Source organism: Euprymna scolopes, chromosome 2 (genome assembly GCF_053919585.1).
Source record: "Euprymna scolopes isolate OS-2025 chromosome 2, ASM5391958v1, whole genome shotgun sequence".
In the NCBI taxonomy this organism is placed as follows: domain Eukaryota; kingdom Metazoa; phylum Mollusca; class Cephalopoda; order Sepiida; family Sepiolidae; genus Euprymna; species Euprymna scolopes.
In genome coordinates this window covers 190,103,276-190,124,476 of record NC_136483.1, presented here as the reverse complement: position 1 = coordinate 190,124,476, position 21,201 = coordinate 190,103,276, and the positions used below count along the sequence as shown (strand labels likewise).

Genomic DNA, 21,201 nt, shown 5'->3' with positions numbered 1-21,201 from the left:
ATAAATACATAATATATATGTATATATAATGCATAATATATATATATATATATGCATATATATATATTCGTATATATATAAATACACACACATGGCTTTCTTCTGTGGAAGACAAACATTTTTAAGTCGCTTGACAAGGACTTGTGGTTTTCACCAACCATCTGTCCGAAATATTAGCATGTCCACTGTCGCGACCTTGTAAACTTATTTAATAATAATAATAATAATAATAATATATATATATATATATATATATATATATATATATATATATATATATATATATATATATAAACTTCGTGGGCTATAATGAAATGTTGTCTGACGAAAAAGTATGTAAATATTTATTAACGATTCCTAAGTCTCTATTTATGGGTCACCATGTAGTAATAACACTGTCGTAACGTAGTACACGTTTACGCACGTAGACCCAACCCGTTGTAAACTCAGTCGCAAATGTACATGAGACGAGTAATAAGTCAACTTTATTTAACAAAAACATTTATTTCCTTATTTTCTCGCCACGTGTGACTTCTTGTTACTACCGTGGCGCCACGCACGTTTCTAACGTGATCCTGTTTCTTTTTATAGTCTTTTTACTTTTCCGTGACGTCATTTTGCACATGAATCGGCTTTTATGTACGTGCGTTTACGCTATGTTACACTGTAGTTAGTTGACTATTTTATATATATAAAAAAATACGTTCAATTTGCATTCCAACGAAGACACTGCACTCACCTGTCCTAACACAGCGTTTATTTCATCAAACAATTTTTCCTGGATTTCTTGACTTTGTGCAATGCTGTGAGCGAAAAGTGCCAAAGTTGTACTCGTTGTATGTTGACCAGCCAGAACAAAAACCATGCACGTCGCCAAGATTTCATCGTCTGTTAGACCTGGAATTCAACGGAGGAAAAATCATGGCGATACTTACTATATTGGAGCTTGTTTGTCTGTGATTATAAGCAAAACGAGAAAACAAAAAACGTAAAAAGAAATAAACACATACACACACAGACACAGACACACACACACATACACATACATACATATATATGTATATGTGTGTGTGTGTGAGGAGTGTAAGATCCGTTAAAGAAGCGTTGATTTAATTTGAATAAGATAAAATACGCATCAGATTCGCTTAAAAGCCAAGTCACAACGCAATAGTACGAAATAAACAAATATTTTACTTGTTTGAAATTTATAATTTAAATATATTTCGGAGTCAAATACCATCCTTAATATTTTGTACGACTTTTTTCTTTTTCTTTTCTTCTTTTTTTTGCCATGTTGTGAAGTTGAATGAAGAAAACTCAGTTAGTAAAGATCTGCGCGTTGTCTCTCAACGGTTGTATGTTGAAATGTCGGAACGGTGCATTGGCTACGCTAGATTAACGTTAAAGGTGTGAGTTCCGTTATAGAGGCGTTGATTTAATTTGAAAATAAAATACTTATCAGGTGCGTTTGAAAGCCGAATCACAACGCAATACTACGAAAATAAACGAATATTTTACTTGTTTGAAATTTATAGTTTAAATATATTTCGGAGTCAAAATCCATCTCTAGTATTTTGTACATATTTTTTCTTTCTTTGTCTATCTGTCTGAGAAACGGTTTCTACCAAACGTATCTGTTAATTTTTACTCTTCAGCCTTGAAACTTGACATATAAGGAATTTGAACCTATGAAACAAATTGAAGTTAAGGGGTCAGAATTAAAAAGATATAAACTTGGCAGGCGTAAGGTTATGCAAGCTAAAATATATATTCATATACGTTAAGTTTTAATGTTCTCATATCTATTTAACGACTAAGACTGGGGTACTAAATGTTTTAGTTTCGATTCTAGCTGATGATAATTTCAAAATCACTGCTATATATTAGGTGCAATATAATAATCAATAGAGTATTAGCCCTATAATAATTTAATGCATAAATTATAATATCATATTTAAGCATATCTTATGACCGGGCAACGCTGAGAGGCCTATTAGCAAAATATATAATAGGAATATCTATCAACATGCAATATTTTATAAAGGGAATATTCAATGTTAATAGCCTTGGCGTTGAGATTTCAACTAAAACGTTGTTCTGTTGTGTATAAAGATAGAATTGTTGTATTGTCATCTTTCTAGAGCCTCTTTAATTATGACAGGTGATAAGCCACTGCTTTGATTAAATTGACGTGGTATCTACGCAATTGCATAAAATGTAGAGAGGATGGACATGATTCCCGATAACGACATGGTCATATGGAAACGCATTGTCACGCAAAGATAAGAATTAAAATGAGTGAGTGAGAGAGAGAGAGAGAGAGAGAGAGAGAGAGAGAGAGAGAGAGAGAGAGAGAGAGAGAGAGAGAGAGAGAAATTATGATAACTAGGAAGAAAGAGAGAAGAGAGCATGTCATATTAGCATAATCGAAAGAGCCGAATACACGTACACACAAATTTTTGAAATATTTTCATGTTACTTCTCTTCTATACACCCCCCACACACCCTACACACACATACCCCCATATATATATATATATATATATATATATATATATATATATATATATATATATATATATATATATATACTAGCAAAAGTACCCGTCGTTGACTGGGTTTAAAAATAGCCTACATAAAATGGACTCTGATTTATGAAAGTATGATAGGTTATGAAAAGGAAGGGTTGTAAATTTGGGTTGAATTTGGGGGTATCAAAACCAAAGCAAAATATGATGAAAGTAAAAATAAAATAGATAAACCCATAATTTATTATACCATACCTGTTCACACTGAAACACTTATCACAATATTCTGTGGATCAATATTAAAAAAAAACCTTGTTAAACTTTGTGACATATTTCCATTCTATTGAGGTCAGGTGCGAACGAACACTCCATAATTTTATTATACCATATTTCTTTAAACTGAAACATAATTATCAAAGTATACTTACGCTGATAGATATGAAAAGTCTTTAAAGTTTGTGCCTATTTCCATTCTATGGAGGCAAGGCGCGAACGCAGACCCCACAATTGTATTATACCATTCCTATTTAAGTTAAAACATACTTATCAAAGTATTCTAATGTACACCTATATCAAAAACACTTGTAAACGTTTTTTTTTGTTTAAAATTTTTTTTTTTTTATTTCCATACTTTGTGGACCAGCTGCGAATGCAGACCCCACAATTTTAATGAACGACCGTTCTGCCAGATCAAACATACCGATTCCTGTGTCTCGATACATCTTCTATCATTATATGTAATTAGTTTTTTTTAAATAGTCAACCATATATGAGCCTATTCTTGACCACACACACACACACACACACACACACACACACACACACACACACACACAGACATTCAGCTTTATATTATATGTATATATACGCATGTATATATATATATATATATATATATATATATATATATATATATATATATATATATATGTATATATATACATATAAACAGTAGATTTATGTGTGTCTGTTTAACCAATAAACTCTTAAACTACTGATCACATAACACTGAAATTAGTAGAAAATAGTAATCATAGAATAAGGAAGGTTTATAACAAATAAAATCTTTGCTTGGATGAATGAATAACACGTACAGAAATATGTCGGCAAGTTGAAATGCAAAATGTTCATTTCAACTTGCCGACATATTTCTATCAGTTTTAAGCATACACAGATTCAATGGTAGCTAGAATTTTTACTTTTAAATCCTTTGTCATCTGTCTGTCAGAGTAGCTTAAACGGTAGGAAACACGGCTGGCGAACTAAATATTTTGTTTTCGATTCTAGCTAATCTCACCCAAATTACTGTTTTTTTTTTTTAACTTTTGAAATTTTTTTTTTTTTTTACACAGTGATCACCACTTATCAAGGCCCGGAAGCCACTCAGGGATAAGGGTTATTGCAAGTACATTACGTTAATGTGGAGATTTGATGAAGGGGGCGGTTCATTAGGAATTTGTTAACGTTGAACTTGAAGACATCCAAGTTGTAGTCAGGTGGGAAGCAGGCAGACGGAACAGAGTTCCAGAGGCGTGCAGTTCTAAGAAAGAAGCTTTGTTCACGGAATCCGCGTTTTGATTTAGGCACAGATAAAGAGTGGGGGGAATTTTTCACGGTGGATTCAGTTAGACGGGTGTTTTTCGTGAAAGATTGGCGAGGGGGGACGAGGGATTGGAGTTCAGGCGAGCACCTGCCATGAAAATAACGATAAAACAAGGATAGGCTCGCAATGTCTCTTCTGTGGGAGAGGGGTTGCAGGATAGAGAAAAGGGCATCCCCCACTAAACCACGAAGTCTAGTTCATAAGAGTAGTGTTTGATGGGCAGAAATCAGAAGCTCTCAGTATTAATGCTGGAGTCCCTCAGGGGTCCATCTTGGGCCCAACTCTTTTCCTGATCTACATTAATGATCTTCCAAATCACATCCTTACATCATTCACAGACATTTATGCTGATGACACTACCATCTATGGTAGCACATCAAAGATCCTAAACGACCAAGTTCTTTCTGATTGTCTCTCCTCTGATCTTGAGCAAGTAGTACAATGGGGAAAGAGGTGGCTTGTTACTTTTAATGCATCTAAAACCAAGATTTTATCTTTACATCATCACGCTCTGATCCCTATCCGGCATCAATTGAAATGAATGGCTCTCGTCTTGGCGAGGCCTCATGTTTTAACAAGCTTCTGGGCTTGACCTTTACTCTTTAAATGGAACACATGCATTAAATCCGTTGCCAAGGCCGCTGGAAAAATGGTTTGATCCTTCTATCGATCCAGTAGATATATCACTGCTGATGCAATTCTCTATCTACATAAGAGCCAGGTACATCCAAGGACGGAGTATTGTTGCCACATCTGGGCAGGAGCTGCTAGAAAGGACTTATCCTGCCTTGATAGAGTTCAAAATAGACTTCGTAGCCTCGTAGGGGATGTCCTTTTCTCTTCCCTGCAACCTCTTTCTCACAGAGGAGATATTGCGAGTTTGTCTCTGCTTCATCGTTATTTTCATAGAAAGTGCTCGTCTGAGCTCCAATCTATGGTCTCCCTCGCCAAACGTTCACAAGAAAGATCCGTCTAGCAGAAAACACTATCACTAATTTCCCCCACTCTTTATCTGTACTTAAACCTAAACGTAGATTCCATGAGCAAAGCTTCTTTCTTAGAACTGCACGCCTATGGAATTGTCTTCTGTTTTTCTGCTTTCCAGCTGACTACAATACGGTTGTTTTCAAGTCTAACGTAAACAAGTTTTCGATGAGCCGTTTCATATAAGTTAACATATTTACCGAACTTCCATTATTAACGATTACTATATTGTCCAATTTCTACTGTACACTCTTTAACCCTTGTCCTTGAGTGGTCTCTTGGCCTTGATAAGCGGTGATGCCTATGTAAAAAAAAAACAATATATATAATAAGTGATATATACAATTGCGCTATGCTAAGAATTGATGTGTTTTCGGAAAACCTTAATACTCCTAAAACCTATTGTTTCTTTCTTTTTACGGCGTTTTGACTATTCTGCAATAATCGAAGATCTGAACCCGACCTTAATACACATTTAAATAGGTGAAAATCTCATTTCTCTCGTCTAGTCGAGAATGAATTTCCCGTATGTTAGACGAATATTGCCTCGTAACAATAGGCAAATTTCAAATTCTACATATGATTAATACGCCACAAGACGATAACCTTAATCAATTCAAAGGACTAATAAATCAGGAGTTAGGCGTGCATGAATATTGTTTATAAAAATAAGAAAAGTACGCGTATGAACAGAAAATGACATGAGGCAAAAAGGGACAGGGATGCCCTAATCTTCCCTGCTTCTCACAATAGATCAGTACTCGTTCTCGTTACATAATCTTACACTGAACACGCCCCAAAATAAAACGTTTGAGATATACGAAATAACGTAACTTTGCAAAAGTGCAACAACGTCGAATAAAGAAAGACTCCAAAATAATAAGATAAGTATATTCATATGCATTACAAGATGGTTCAACAACTTGCGTTGTTCATTTATGGTAATAAAACCTATATTACTATATTGGTCATTCGAGTTATTATTAAGGCTAGAAAAACAGCATATTCTTTCCATTGTTTTGACTCTCGAGCGTGTATCCGTTGATATCTTATATGCTTTTATATAGAGTGATGTGGTTCTCAGTTGATTAACTGTGTCTAACTATGTCGGATATATACTCGAGAGTCAAAACAATGATAAGGATTTTCTGTTGTCATAACCGTAGTTATTATAATACGACGTTTGGACGACATAACAAAACCTATGTTTCTTCGTAGTAGATAAAATGCAATTGTAATAAAAGTTTCGTACCTCGTTTTGTCTTCCAATCGGAAACAGTCTCTAAGTTCATCGTCCGGTCACGTTTCCAGTCCGTTTTTTCGTATCCTTTAATTTGTGAATTTACCATTATCTGGAATGCATTTGTTCGGTCCTGCAACCAAGAAAAGAAGATTGGATGAATATTATTTCTATGTCATCTAGAGTAAAAACACAAAAAATAAAAAAAAACAAAAAACAATTTCTTATGCACAAAGGTTTTTATTATTATTTTAGAGGATGTTCCCAGCCACACACCATCCCAAAAACCTGGAATTTTAATTTTGACCAAAGGCAATTATTTGAATACGCACACAAATATTTTACTGTGTGCATGTATCTTACTTTACCAAAAAAATAAACGAAACAAGATGGCGCAAAACCCCGTAAACCAATGTTTTTTTTCCTAATTCAGAGCCGGTACAGCTTATTTTAGTGAACCAAACGAATGATCCATTTTTTTTTAAAACTTATTTTTACTCTAAACAAAACATACAGTCACTTAAAACTGTAACGGAGCACGTATGAGCGCGTGTAAAAAATATCAGCAGCAAACGACGGATAGATGGCTAGCGAAGGTATTAACAGAAGCAGCAGCAGCTGCAGCGTTTGAGCGCATATGCTAATTAGCATGTGTGCGCGGGCTTGCGTCAGAAAAAATGCATCGTGTGGCGATGAGCAGAAAGGAAAACGCGGCGGGTGAGATGGACATGTAGCTCCGTGATGACGACAAGAGAATTTTAAGCAGGTATCGAGACGGCAGGGTTTTGTTAAAAAGTAAGCAAAAAAGGAAGCAGGTGTTGTTTGAAAAGGTATGTCAATAAATGCCTTTTGCTGAAACAAAAAAAGCCGAGTCGGATTTACTTATATTTTTTAGATGTTCCTTTTCGACGGTACCAGACGGCGTGGGGGTTCGAGAGGTTTGGACTGTTACGAACACGGATCGAGCGTAACGATCAAGTTACAGAAGTACAGAACTATTTGGGATCGTGTCTAACAGAGAATTGAGCGGAGTCGAGCAACAATATGTCTGTTCACATTATAGCAGTCTAGCAGGCTGAAGGAAGAAACTATTAGAGTAGAAGGATGTCCTGCTTAAAGTAACCTAAACAGTAAAGGGATTTTGCTACTTGTCGGGTTAGTTGGGAGTATGTACGTCGAGGGGATACAAGTAATTGCGGTTCATCGGAGACATTATCATTAAAATCTTTGTAAAACTGACACAAAGACATTGTGGCGATGTGACAAAAGTTGGACCTGATAAGGCTGGACCTATTAGAGTTGAAACTTTTTAGGGGACTCTGTATAACACTAGTACAGATCTGGCAAAAACTAGATGTATGGGCGAATGATGGCTTTGTGGAGATATGGGATACTCTCTGCTGTGAGTAATTTTTTAGCACGGTAGATGGAGCCCACATTTTTTGCAGCAACCTTACTAATGCCCTAAATGCATTTGTCTCAATTTATGTTAGTTGTGAATTTAAGGTCAAGAAGTTGCAAAACCCAGTAAAGCAATGGCATTGTTGCCTTTTTCAGAACCAAAACAGCCAATTTCAATGAACTAAACGAATAATCCTCCAAAATTCAGATCTGCACATAATGAATTTTACCGTTTAGAATTTCCACGAATATAAAATAGCTAAGCAATTATACTATTATATGAACTTCAGTCCAAAAATTACAGCGGTCAAGTATATGAAATACCTGAGCAATGGGATTTATAGTTCGTTTAGTGTAAGACTCTCAAAGAACAATGGCAATGTTTACAATATAACTTTAACATTTTGGGGAAAATTTTGATAGAAATGTTTGGCACAAAACTAGAGCTGAATAGCGCAATCAAAACACGACTTGTCAGTCTCAGCTTTTGTAATGTCAACGATATTTACGTTTATACAAAACTGTTTCAAAAACAAGGATTTTACTAGTCTCTCACTCCTGGACAGAGTTAAAAAGAGAGTCACCAACCTTATAGGTCCTGTACTGTCATCTAAGCTTCAGCCTCTGTCCCATCGACAAAATGTTGCATCCCTCTGCCTGTTCTACAAGTATTTTAATGGTGAATGCTCTGACAAACTACAAGCACTTTTACTCCCTCGACGTAAATACCCCCGACAAACCCGACAGGCCGCTAAATCCCACTCCTACGCAGTAGAGATCCCTAGGTGCAAGAAAGCCTTCTAGTTTCTTCTTCAGAACTGCTAGACTTTGGAACCCTCTTCCGGGATTCTGCTTTCCCAACTATACTGACATGCAGAAGTTCAAGTGTAATGTGAACAGACATGTTGCTGCTCACCTCCCTTCATAATATCCTTTTACCTTATGTCCCCGTGAGTAACCGCTTACTTCAAAGTTGCACTGTGCATTGTTTGGGGTGAAAATTGAAAAAAAAATTGACGATTTTTAAAACATATTGCTCAAACTAGAAATACGTTATTTAGGTGTCAATATTTATCATAAGAATATACCACTGGGGATATGGACACATTTGATACCAGAAAACAATTTTACAATGAATACTTTCCCAATCCGTTTACACAAGTGGACAGGAGTTCAGTAAATGTCTGCCTCGTGTCGCAGAAAGAAAGAGAGAACGTTTAGTCTGTCTTTTTTGTGACGTTTTACTATTAACCTGTACTCGCAGTAATTACACTACTGCTCGTTTCTCAATCACGTATCTCATAGTTGTTAACCTATATTTAGCATAATCTAATTCTTATACGGAACATTGTGCCACTCCAAAATTGTAGTCCATCAACCAGATGTAGATTTGTATCATATCTAACAAAGAGATGATTTGATTCTATATAGCATATTATTTATTTAGTACTATAAAACTCGAAACAAATGATAACACTATACAACCTAGAATTAAAAGATAATAATATGAATTATATTTCATTGAATATCTTGTTTTACGAATAAAGTGACTTACGCTTGACTCTTTGAGATTCTTTTGTTGTGCAAGGCACTGCTTCCAGAAAGGCAGGAAATACGCCATGTTGCCTACCAGCATTGTTTGTTTAAACAATTTGATAACTTTGGACAGTATAGGAAACATCGCTGAAAAGAAGCAAAAAGTTTCATCTTATACGATAGCGGAAAAATCATTCGTCTTTGTTTACCCAAACTTTCCTCAACAAATAAGAATGAAAAGATAAGAGTGACAAAGAAAAATATAGGCTTAATTATCTAACACACACACACACACACACACACACACACACACACACACACACACACACACACACACACACACACACACACACACGCGCGCGCACACACACACACACACACATACGTTAAAATTAATATAAATCCACTGTATAGAAGCACAATTGAAATGAAAAAGATCAGACATGCGCATTATTTTTCTCTTTATTTTATTAGGGATCCAAAATTTCAATTTTCCAATAATAATTCATTTTCTCTAAAGATATCCAACTATCAAAATATTTTTAAAATTTTTTTATTAATTACAGTAACTTTGTAGTGTTTAATTAATTGTGAGCAACCCTTTGCTCTCTCTGTTCATCTATTATTCGATTTTACTTAAACAAATATTATCTTTACATGTACATAAAAATATTAACAAAAAGACTAACCGTCATGTTTTGAATTTCATTTTCACTGTGCTTCTAAGCAGTAGATTCCTATCAATTTTACCACATGTACACATGATCAAGCGCTAACACACTGAACTGGATCATACAACCACTACCTTCGACAATTGCATCATTATGACAATTAAATTAAAAGTATTGTCTAAACCTTCATGATAAAGTATACGCCGAAAATCTTTTAACATTCATGTTTTGAATTTCATTTGTATCTTGCTTCTAAACAGTGAATTTCTATCAATAATTATATGATTGTTTCTGCGACACGAAACGGGTAATGTCAAGAATTGAACAATTTAATATGATGAAAGAAATATACATTAAGATGAACAACATCTTGAAATTTGGAATATAGACTTTTTCATTTATTTATGCACACACACACACGCACACATACACACACACACACACATATATATATGTATATGTATATACAATGTGTCTTCAATAAGTTTTCGGGTTTTTTTGTACAGACATTGAAAATTGTCGCAGACGCTTGAAAATTCAGTATGTTGTTATTAAATAACGGACGAATATTTATGATTTCAAGTTCAAAGGAACAGCTACAAGAACTGAAATACACTCTACTAAAGTCCGATCGTCACAAATGCAATCTGGATGTGAGGACACTTTAGAAGAACGATTTGCAATAAAGTAATATTTTAAACCTGGAAAAATGCCACAAAAACGTGTGAAATACTTTAGACTGCTTTTGGACCATCTTGTATGAAGCGAGCATTATTTTATGAGTGGCATAAGAGATCCAAGGAAGGCAAGTAGTCTGTAAGGGATGATTAGAGGCGTGGAAGTAGTAAGGAAGTGAGAACACCAAAGTTGATTGGCCAAATAAAGAATTCCCTAGATTGTGAGTCTATAGAAACAATAAGCACACATTTTGTATGTCAGTGGGGGAACTATACACACAATTATTCGTGAGGAACTGAAAAGCAGAAGATTTGTGCGAAGTTTGTACCAAAGGTGCCCAGAGAAGACAGAAAAAATAACGTTGTAATGACCAAAATTGGCATCAGGACAGTTCCTCACCCTTCTATAGTCAAGACCTTGCTCCCTGTGACTTTTGGTTATGCCATGGTTTCAAGGAATACGTCAGAGGCTGTCATTATGCGGAAATTGAGGAAATGAAAGAGGCTGTGACGAGGATCATTGAAGTTTTCAAACTGTCTTAATGCCCATCTTGGTCATGACATTAATTTTTACTGGTCTTCTGTGAGCATCTTTGAAACAATATTCGATAGATAGACTATATATATATATATATATATATATATATATATATATATATATATATATAATCATGATTTTTGCTTCTATGTTATTCATTAATCTTTTTACTGCAAGCCGAGTGCCATTGAAAAGCTTGGGCTGGTGATATATATTACAATATAAAGATTGGCGCCAATTTTCAATTACAGTACGTGCAGTAACATCTATAGCAAATCTAGTAGAATAAAGATTTCTGTTGTGTAATTAATCGCTTCGTTTACTTCGACAAGAGTTTCAACGGATGTGTATGTAACGTCTATAGAAGTCTTTGATCTTGGCTGCAAAATAACTAGTTCATTCAGCCAACAACGATTCTTATAATAAATTTGAATATATGGTAGTACATTTTTGTAACTATATTTTTCTTTTGATGTTATTAAATAGCAAGAGTTATGAGGCAATGAAATTCGCCCTGAAGTCAAATCAACTAGTTCTTTTCCGTTCCCAATTTCGAACAATTAATGTGAAAATATCTAAGCTGATCGATTGTTTTTTAACTAAACATATTAGTAGTTGAATATAATGTCCTCAAATGTCGCAAAAAGTAGAATATTTGAGGCAAGCATTTATTTCATCTGCTAGAGATTGGTTGAGGGATTTCAGGTAATCTTCGCCTTAAATCTGCATTCCCAAATGGTCTGATATTTCTACGCAAATCTTGTAATGATCGATCAAGGGACTGGAAAGATTTTGTGTATTCAATCCCAATTAATAAGTTTGCATGCTTAATATTTTGATAATTTTTTACATGAGAATTTCAATAAATTCTATGTTTAATGATAATTTCAAAACAGAACGAACAGTTCTTTAATCTGATAGGGATGTCGGAGCTATTCTGGATAATGCAAGAACTACGACTACATTATTTTGTAGTGGAATTTAAACAAGGGAAGCACGCATGGTCCCCACATGTACACAGTGAACGAGGCATAAAAAGTGACTAAGTCCAGCATTGCCCCTACCCATTTATCCCCAAGTACCCATGGGACGTCAAATCCTGGTGAAAATGAACAAACGGTGCAGTTTGTAGCCTTAACATATATAAATTTGCAAAAAAATAAATAGTCATTTCTTTTTTGTCCATCATTTACTACACCCCCATTTAGCCCCAAAAGTCCCCAAGGCCTTAACATATTTAAATTTGAGTTCAGCATCATGCAAAACTGCTAAATAAACATACACAGAAAATTTTGGACAAATATGGTAAAATAATCTAAAAAATGGAGTGTGTTTATTAGCCCTAAAAGAGCCCCTGGGATCACACTCAAGAGTTATCGTGAAGTATAGAGAAACAAAATTATATAGAAATCAGTTAGTTACAACTTTTCAGAAAGTTTTATAAAAATCCGAAGCACAATTTTTTTATAAGCACAAAGTGTCAATTTCAGCCATTTTGACCCGAAATGCACCTCTATGGAGGCAACCGGAGTTTCCCCGGCAAATCCGCTCTCTTACTTTTTTTACTCATATCATGTTTAATGTTCGTGCAAGATTTAAAAAAAAAATTCTAAGGCGTAGTTATTGAGAAAAGTGCGGATAGACGAACGGACAAGGGTGAATTTACAGGTCCACCCTCCTTTTTTCGGGGGACCAACAATTAGGAAAGTTTAACCAGATTCTCCTGACGTACTTAAGAAAAAAATTCCTTTAATCCTGTTATTGAGAGTTTGGATTATTTGGTTATAAATCTATCTTTGCTTAAGTGTTATCTTGTGCATTTTTTTGCACATACAACAAAAGATCACAAGTGTTGTTATTTTGTTCACGACGTCAATCAAAGTAGCAGCCGATCGATTTGATAATGTCATTTCCAATGCGTTGAAAACTTTGCGATTTCTAAGCACAAATTTTCAATCATTATTAATGCTTCATTATAAATTTCTGCTGTAAAATCTAGGCAGGTATTTGCACCTTTATGACATTTTTAATGGAAAATATCTTTAGACATGTATGGTTTATATTTCTCCCATATGACTGTTTGAGATCAATGGGAGCAAGTGGTCAATATAATTGCAAACACTGCACGATTTTGAATAGTATGTAACATGCTACACCCGATGCATATACTGCATAAAATGGTATGTGCAACACCATTAAAAAATAGGAGGCTTAACTTTTGGAACGACCCTTGCATGGCAAGCGTACCCCAGACGTCCATGTACAGCCATCGTTCATCGCTGGCAAAAGTGCATAGTGAATGCTGGTGACTATGTAGAAAAAAAAATTCGGAAACACAAAAACGTTGCTCGTTTTAATGGTACATCTTTCAATTCGCGTAACTCTTCAATTCTTTGAGGTAAAAAGTAGGAGACTTTATTTTGAGAATGACCATCGTAATTTGTATTATTTCGATTTTAAGACTATTATTTTCATCACAAGGCTTCGGTCTACATGACCTCCGATCATGTCGAACTCGGGAATCTTTAAGCCAAACTCGGGAGTCTACACGGAATTTCGAACTGGAATCTTTATTCTATTTACCGATGTATATTGTTCTCGTTCCGTCAACTATGAGATAGATGTCTAAAATATTTTTATGTTATTCTTAAATAGTATTGCCTGTAGTGAGGACTAACTTAAGCATTCAAAAGCCTATTATTGAAAGTGATTTTTACGTGACAACTTCATTTGTTGCATCACGTGCCCATATGAGCACATGACGCAATAAATAAAGGCGTTACATCGTCAGAGTAACACCGAAGATGTGAATATTAGTCTGAATAATTCAAATAGCACAACTTATCAATCTTTATCTAAAAATTGCGAACACTGCAACAATCAAGTATGACAACTTACCGAGGTATCCTTGAAAATCTAAAAAACTAAAAGACTCAAATATTTGACGGGCATTTCTTGTAAAGGCACAGTCCGGTTCTTTCTGCGTGTTCACCTCAAGGCCGAACCCGGTTGCGGCGATCGTATCGATACTCAGACTCGCAAATATACTTGGAAAGGAAAGAAAAGAATAAACTGCGATAAATAAGTCGTTATATATAAAAATGCATATACTTAAATATGAATTGTTCCAAACTCGAATATAATAATCTTGGAAGCCCAGTTAACAGTCAAGAAAACTTTCCAGTTATGTTCTTTTACTTTCAATGAAATATTAATACAGCTTTAAGGATTGCAATATCAGATCGATTTATAAAAGTGACATTAGTTTGGTTTATTTAAAGACTATTTAGATGGTAAATTACTTTATATCGTGAGGATATTAAAATTATTAAATTGTTTGGATTATTAATTAACAAATAGGAATATATTTGTATTATTTAAGGGCTATTTAGCTGAAAATAGCAATTATTTCTCATACTTGAAAAATGAGACAATATTTTCTTTATATAATTAACCTTAGCGAACATTTAGAACATTCATAAAAGTCACTTTGTATATATATATATATATATATATATATATATATATATATATATATATATTAATATATATATATGTGTGTGTGCGTGCGTGTGTGTGTGTGTGTGTGTGTGTGTGTGTGTGTGTGTGAGTTCCTTCCTCATAGTTTCGGAAACGGCTGAGCCTATCTTTTACAAATTTTACACAAAGCTCATTTATATGTCTGGAAATGTTCTTAGATATATTTCGTACAGAAATTCATCCGATAAGTATCGCAAATCGAAAAAAAATCCGATCTTAAAATAGTCTTATCTTTCTTATAGATAAAAAACGATTTTTACAGGGAACTATTTTACGTTATACCGACAAGGGTGATAATAAAATTTCAGCAAATCATTTCTTCTAAAAAAACAGATTTATTATGATATGGAGATATAGCTTAGTGGTAGAATATTGAACTACAGACTGAATGATCCCCAGTTCAAACCTTGGTGTACCTCACTATTTTATTTTAATTGTTTTCTAATTAATGAGTTCAATTTACTATAAAAGAATAGAGACTATTTAAAATCGCTGCACATAATTTCTTCATTAGCATATTTTAAAACTAAACATCAATCATAAGTGAAATTTTTAGAACATTAATCGTCAAATCCAAATATCAATTGACGTGATATTGTACACAGACGGAATTTGATGAACGACATTATCATTATTATTTTTTTAATTTCTTTTGTGAATTAGTTCACTGAGCAAATTATTCTTCGCAATATATAATAATCAATAGAGGAGTGTTTCTATAATAATACAAACGAAATCTGCGTAAAGTAAAATATCATGTTTAAGCTTATTATACGACCGGGTAACGCCGGGCTGCCAGATAGTTACATATATTATTGAAAATTATACAAAATGCTAAACAAAATAAGCGTGTATCTTCCTCAGGTTCCACTAGTTATACCCTGTATTCAACTTTTATATTTTTAGCGACCAAGTAAGAAAAAAGGAGAATAAACTAGAAAGAGTTGGGTTTACATATATGCACATTTACTCTCACATAAATCGTTTCCCAAAATAAATCCAAGGGACATAACTGTGACATAAAGCCACGGGAGCAAAGATAATTCTGAAGCAAAATGCTGACGTTCTTCAGTTTTTCTCTCATGAAACAAAATGAACCAGTACGGCATTTTGGTGTTCACCTGCGTGGACAGGCAGATATATGCACATTCGTCGTTACATGGCCAAATTACGAATACAGCGTCAACTATACCGATGCTATCCTAGGCGATGTATTGACTTGAGGCATCGCCGATCCTATTATCCAGTTAGACATTCTCCGGGAGAAAAATAAGGATATGTTATTGGAAGAAGTGTTTCAATTCATTGAACCTAAAAAAAACCAAAAAAACTGGGAAACGATCATTTTGGAAACTAATAAAGAACTCTTTAATAAAGGATGCACGTTTATGATATCAGAGAACCAAGTAGTTATTATCTGAAAACAAACAGGGTCTATGCTCATACTGTGGCAAGCGTGACCATGGCACGAAAGCACCACAAGCATTCGCAGATCCCATTGCCTAGCATTTGGACATAAGTGTGAGCGCTGGTACCGGGAAAACCACGGTGAAATCATGTGTCGCAGCAAAGGCAACTCTGACAAAGCAAGACCGACACACGGAAAGATTTAGCAAAGGTAACGCTGTGTTCGACTCTTTATGTAATGTAAAGAATAGCTCATCTAAGAATAACGTTGGCAATACTAAGATGAACGGGCATGACCAGCAAAGAGAAAGCATACCACTAAATCATCATGTGTATGACAGTCTTTCTGACACATGGATCAGGCAAATTTCGAAACCTCACCAATTTGTAAATCTCACTGTAGAGGCCATCTTAGAGTATCTTAAAACTTTAGGCATCGACGTATGTACACCTTTATTGTACCCGCTATGATCGACACCGGTTGTCAATGTCAATTAACCGGTGTGTAGGTGATTCATTGCCTCCGTCTACATAAGTTAGATCTGATACCCATAAGGATGTGTATGCATAGTGTAACGATGATCGGCATCAAAATCTTAAGGTGTATTCTACTATGGTTCTCCTGCAAAAATCCATGGACACGTGCTCGAAAACAAAGCAAATGACACACACGTCATACAAATTACTTTTGAAAAGCCTGCGTCGACCTTGCCATTATAAATGGTGACTTTCCTGCCATGCACATAACACACAATTACAGTGTATACGCGACAGGCAAATTACGATGTGGATGCTTATTCGCCAAACCCCTCCATCGACACCAACCACTCTGCCATTTACAGCAATAGAGTAAGAAATTGTAATAATTTCTCCTCAATTTTTATGGTGCCAGCATATTTAACACCTATGAGCACCAGACGTTACGTATGATGGACTGTCCTGTTAAATTAATGGTGAATTCGAACGCATGTACTGGTTCCCATACATTGGCGAGATGAATGCAAAAAGCGACTGTGTGCAGTTTAGTGTTAGTGAGCCAATGTGCATTGAAGAATCAGTCACCTGGTATTACAGGATGGTTATTAGTGCAAAGAAAATCATTCAACTAGACGGGTCGTCGATCTTCAAAATAAAGGTTTTATTTTTATATAGGATTAAAGATTGAAAAACTCCCAAATCTATCTATCTATCTATCTATCTATCTATCTATCTATCTATCTATCTATCTCTCTTTCTCTATCTATCTATATCACTCTCTCTCTCTATCTATCTATCTCACTCACTCTCTCTCTCTCTTTATCTTCTCTTCTATATAAATAAAATGGACTCATTTTTCCCGTCTGATTTTGACATTAATAGGATTAAAAATCAAGATATTTCATGCAAATATAATATGCACAAACGGCAGAACAATATCTGAGGTGTGTTATAGGCTTATTATTTCTCGAATTCCTCGATAATCTTAGATTTCTATACTTTTTTCTGCTGAGAAGTCACGGCCAAAATCGGTTAAGATCAATGGAAGTGGTAAAATATTTTCTCTCTAATAAATTCCTCCTCCCCCTGCCACCACTTAACACCGTTTGGAGATCGTTCACAAGGAACAGTTGAGAAGAGAACACCGGTTTGGCTTCGTAGTTCTTTCATGTGAAGTTATTTAAAATCACTAAACTAAGCTGGAGTGCTCGGTGGCGTAGTGGTTAGTGTGCTGGACAATTCACAATATATGTTCACGTTCGCGCCGACCTACCGTAGTCGTTTTTTTTTTTTTTTTCCTAAACAACTGGAATGGACTTTTCTTGGTGGCCGAACTGTTAACGTTGCAGATGTTTTTTTTTGTTTTTTTTTCACACTTTATTTTCCTACTTTTACTCATGACTCCGGGTTTGATCCTTCCTACTTACCTACCATAACATTTTTTTAAAACTCCCCCCCTCCGTCCCGGAAACAAACACTCGGGCAACGCCGGGTACCCCCGCTAGTATATATATATATATATATATATATATATATATACACTTTTTTTTTTGTTTTTACATAAGCATTAATATGTTGCTACACAGTCATAAGCACATGTTGGTCAGCTATTTACCAGTAACTAGAGACCTTTTCAGGCGAGCATACGAAACCAAAGTTTACTTTTGTATAAGCTGTATAGCCTGTATAGTAACTGGTAAATAGCTAACCGAAACATGTTCATGATGTGTGGCAACGTATTACTGCTTATGTAAAACAAATAAAAAGTATACCCTGATCTACTTCGGTATTGAGCACTCTTCCATTAACCTCGTTATATATATATATATATATATATATATATATATATATATATATATATATATATATATGCACGCACATATATGTGTGTGCATATATATTTATTTATTTATTTATTTATTAATATAAACATATATATATATATTATATAGTCGTAGTTCAGGTTAAGAATGTATTTTGTAGTCGTAGTTCAGGTTAAGAATGTATTTGTAAAATAAAAATCCACCAGGTTTATATATAATAGTGCTCAATAATTGATAGAGATATTTATATTAATATTTATTCATACTAACACGTACACGCTTAGCTACACTAACATGACAATGTTTCGATCTGTAATAATTAATAACGAAGATGGTAGCCGTTATAGTGTATTTGCTTTTGTACCATTTTTGATATTTTTTATATTTCTTACTTTTTAATGTCATAATCTTTCCCTGTGTCAGCGACTGTTTCAAGGTTTTTGACGAAACTTTCCACTGCCAAATTCATTAAAAGTGACATCTGGAATCAAAGAAAAATATATGAAATAACATTTAACAGAATCACAAAAACAATTGTCACATGTATTGACTGAAGCGGATGTTTAATTGCAATTAAAGCAAAATATAGAATCATTGTGGCCCGGAAAAGTCACTAAGAAGACTCGCACTCAGTTGTAGTTTAGAACAATATAGAATTTATATAGAATGGTGTTGTAGTATTTAGCGCCAATATGGTGTACTGTAAGAGGCGTCCCAGAATGGTGTCTCCTTCTATATTTATACTATTCGGGAGAGTTTATATATTGTGTAAGAGTAAGTTCTCACACGAACCCCCCCCCAACCGCCTTTTATACATGGTGTCCATAAAGTCTCTTTGCGATTCAAAAATGGTATCACAAAGAGTTTTTTTTTACACGGTAGTCACCACTTATCAAGGCTCGGAAGCCACTCAGGGATAAGGGTTATTGCAAGTACAGTACGTTAGTGTGGAGATTTAATGAAGTGTTTACTTAAGAGGGCGGATCATTAGGAATTTGTTAACGTTGGACTTAAAGACATCCAAGTTGTAGTCAGGTGGGAAGCAGGCAGAAGGAACAGAGTTCCACAGACGTGCAGTTCTAAGGAAGAAGCTTTGTTCATGGAATCTTCGTTTTGATTTAGTCACAGATAAAGAGTGGGAGAATTTTTTTACAGTGGATTCAGCTAGACGAGTGTTTTTCGTGAAGGATTGGCGAGGGGGGGGACCAGAGATTGGAGTTCAGACAAGCACCTGGCATGGAAATAACGATAAGTTGAAGAAATATCTTAACCAGATTTTATTTATTTATTTTATTAATTATTTGCGGACTGTTATCCTTATCTTCTTGTTGTTGCTCACGACATTTCGGCCAATTGTTCCTCTGGCCTTCGTCAGGTGGTTAAATGCGACGAGATAGGAATGTCGAGTCTCCCAACTGCATCCACAGCAATTACTGCCTTCCATAATTGTTGTCGTTTCACTACCGTTTTGTCAACTAATCCTCTGGCCGGCTTTGAATGGTAGTGAAACCGCTATCTTTAGACAATGCTCACCTGGAACCGTAGATATTCCTCACCTCCATCCACTGTGTCACGGACCCCGAAGGACAGTCGAGGTTGAATTATTTAGTATTATAAATCCATATTTTTATTTGTTCTTCCATAGTCGAGTCCGTACCGAATGGTATATTAATGTAATTAATTTGGAATTACTTTTAAGATGTATTAATTATTTTATTTAATTATTTGCGGACTGTAATCCTTATTATCAGATTTTTTTGTTATAATCAATTGAAGTTTTTATTAACAATAAGATTTTGTATTTCAAACATTTTGCTAATGAAATGAATACTTCTTAAAAGGAGGCGCACAATCGTATAAAATGTTTAAATTGTACAAAGATTTTATGTACGTCTATACATGTAACAAGGATAGTAAGACAAAATCAGAAAAAAATATTGGTTTATCAGATTAATATCGATGAAAAAACCCCAATTATTCGACAAGATAATTTTATATAATAGATAATCAAGTTAATACTAGGAAGTGACTGTAATTGTAGAATGTAAAATAAATTAACGGAATTTATTATGATAAAAATATAAAATAAAAACCAGAGGTAAAAGTATAAAACCCTAAATACAAGCTGAGGTATATAGGATCTACAGGCATTTAATTTAAACGTAAATAACATTTAATAAATAAAACATACGAAAAATCAACATCATTATCGAAATATGTTTGCGAAATAAGAATGAAAGATAAAAATCTACGATAATTTAAAAAAAAAATTTTAATGACAAGATTATTGATAAAGCTAAAAATGATGTACACGTTTATTTGACGAAATATTTTCCATTTTATTAATCAGTGAAAGAGATGAAGAATTGGACAAGAAACAGAAACTAATGTAAAATTGGCAACATTAATTCACATTGAAATGTTAGAAAATTAGAGATCAAATATCCGGAGTTCAAATGTGAGCATTTATAGAATAGTTATTGGAACAGAGTGAAAAATGCAATAGTGTAGCATAAAGGCCACAAATCTCCCTTCTCTCTCTTAGTTAAATACATCCGTATTATGGCTTTCCAAAACTACTGAGCCGATCTGGCTGAAATTTTCATGGACTTTTGCTAAAAGAAGGGTTAGCGTACTAAGTATTATGATATTGTCTTATTCACAGTTTGGGATTAATATGTATTGATAAGGATTCGTATTTGTTCCACGTTTTGTTGAAAACTACTCGACTAATATAGCTGAAATTTTGTATGGAACTTTCTTATTATAAGGTGCA

At 34.5% G+C, this 21,201-nt stretch overlaps 1 protein-coding gene across 6 annotated transcripts in view; it reads right to left on the bottom strand.

Annotated features, from left to right (window-relative positions):
- The window catches only part of LOC145299803 (cytochrome P450 3A24-like), a 139,581-nt gene that overhangs the window by 32,388 nt on the left and 85,992 nt on the right, over positions 1-21,201 (bottom strand). For all 6 annotated transcript variants that reach the window (XM_080144435.1, XM_080144437.1, XM_080144438.1 and 3 more), the window contains 5 exons: positions 18,818-18,906; positions 14,077-14,225; positions 9,312-9,439; positions 6,368-6,488; positions 740-897 (listed from right to left, as the gene is read on the bottom strand). In XM_080144435.1, coding sequence (XP_080000561.1) covers positions 740-897; positions 6,368-6,488; positions 9,312-9,439; positions 14,077-14,225; positions 18,818-18,906 — 645 coding nt within the window. The remainder of the gene's footprint in view (positions 1-739; positions 898-6,367; positions 6,489-9,311; positions 9,440-14,076; positions 14,226-18,817; positions 18,907-21,201) is intronic.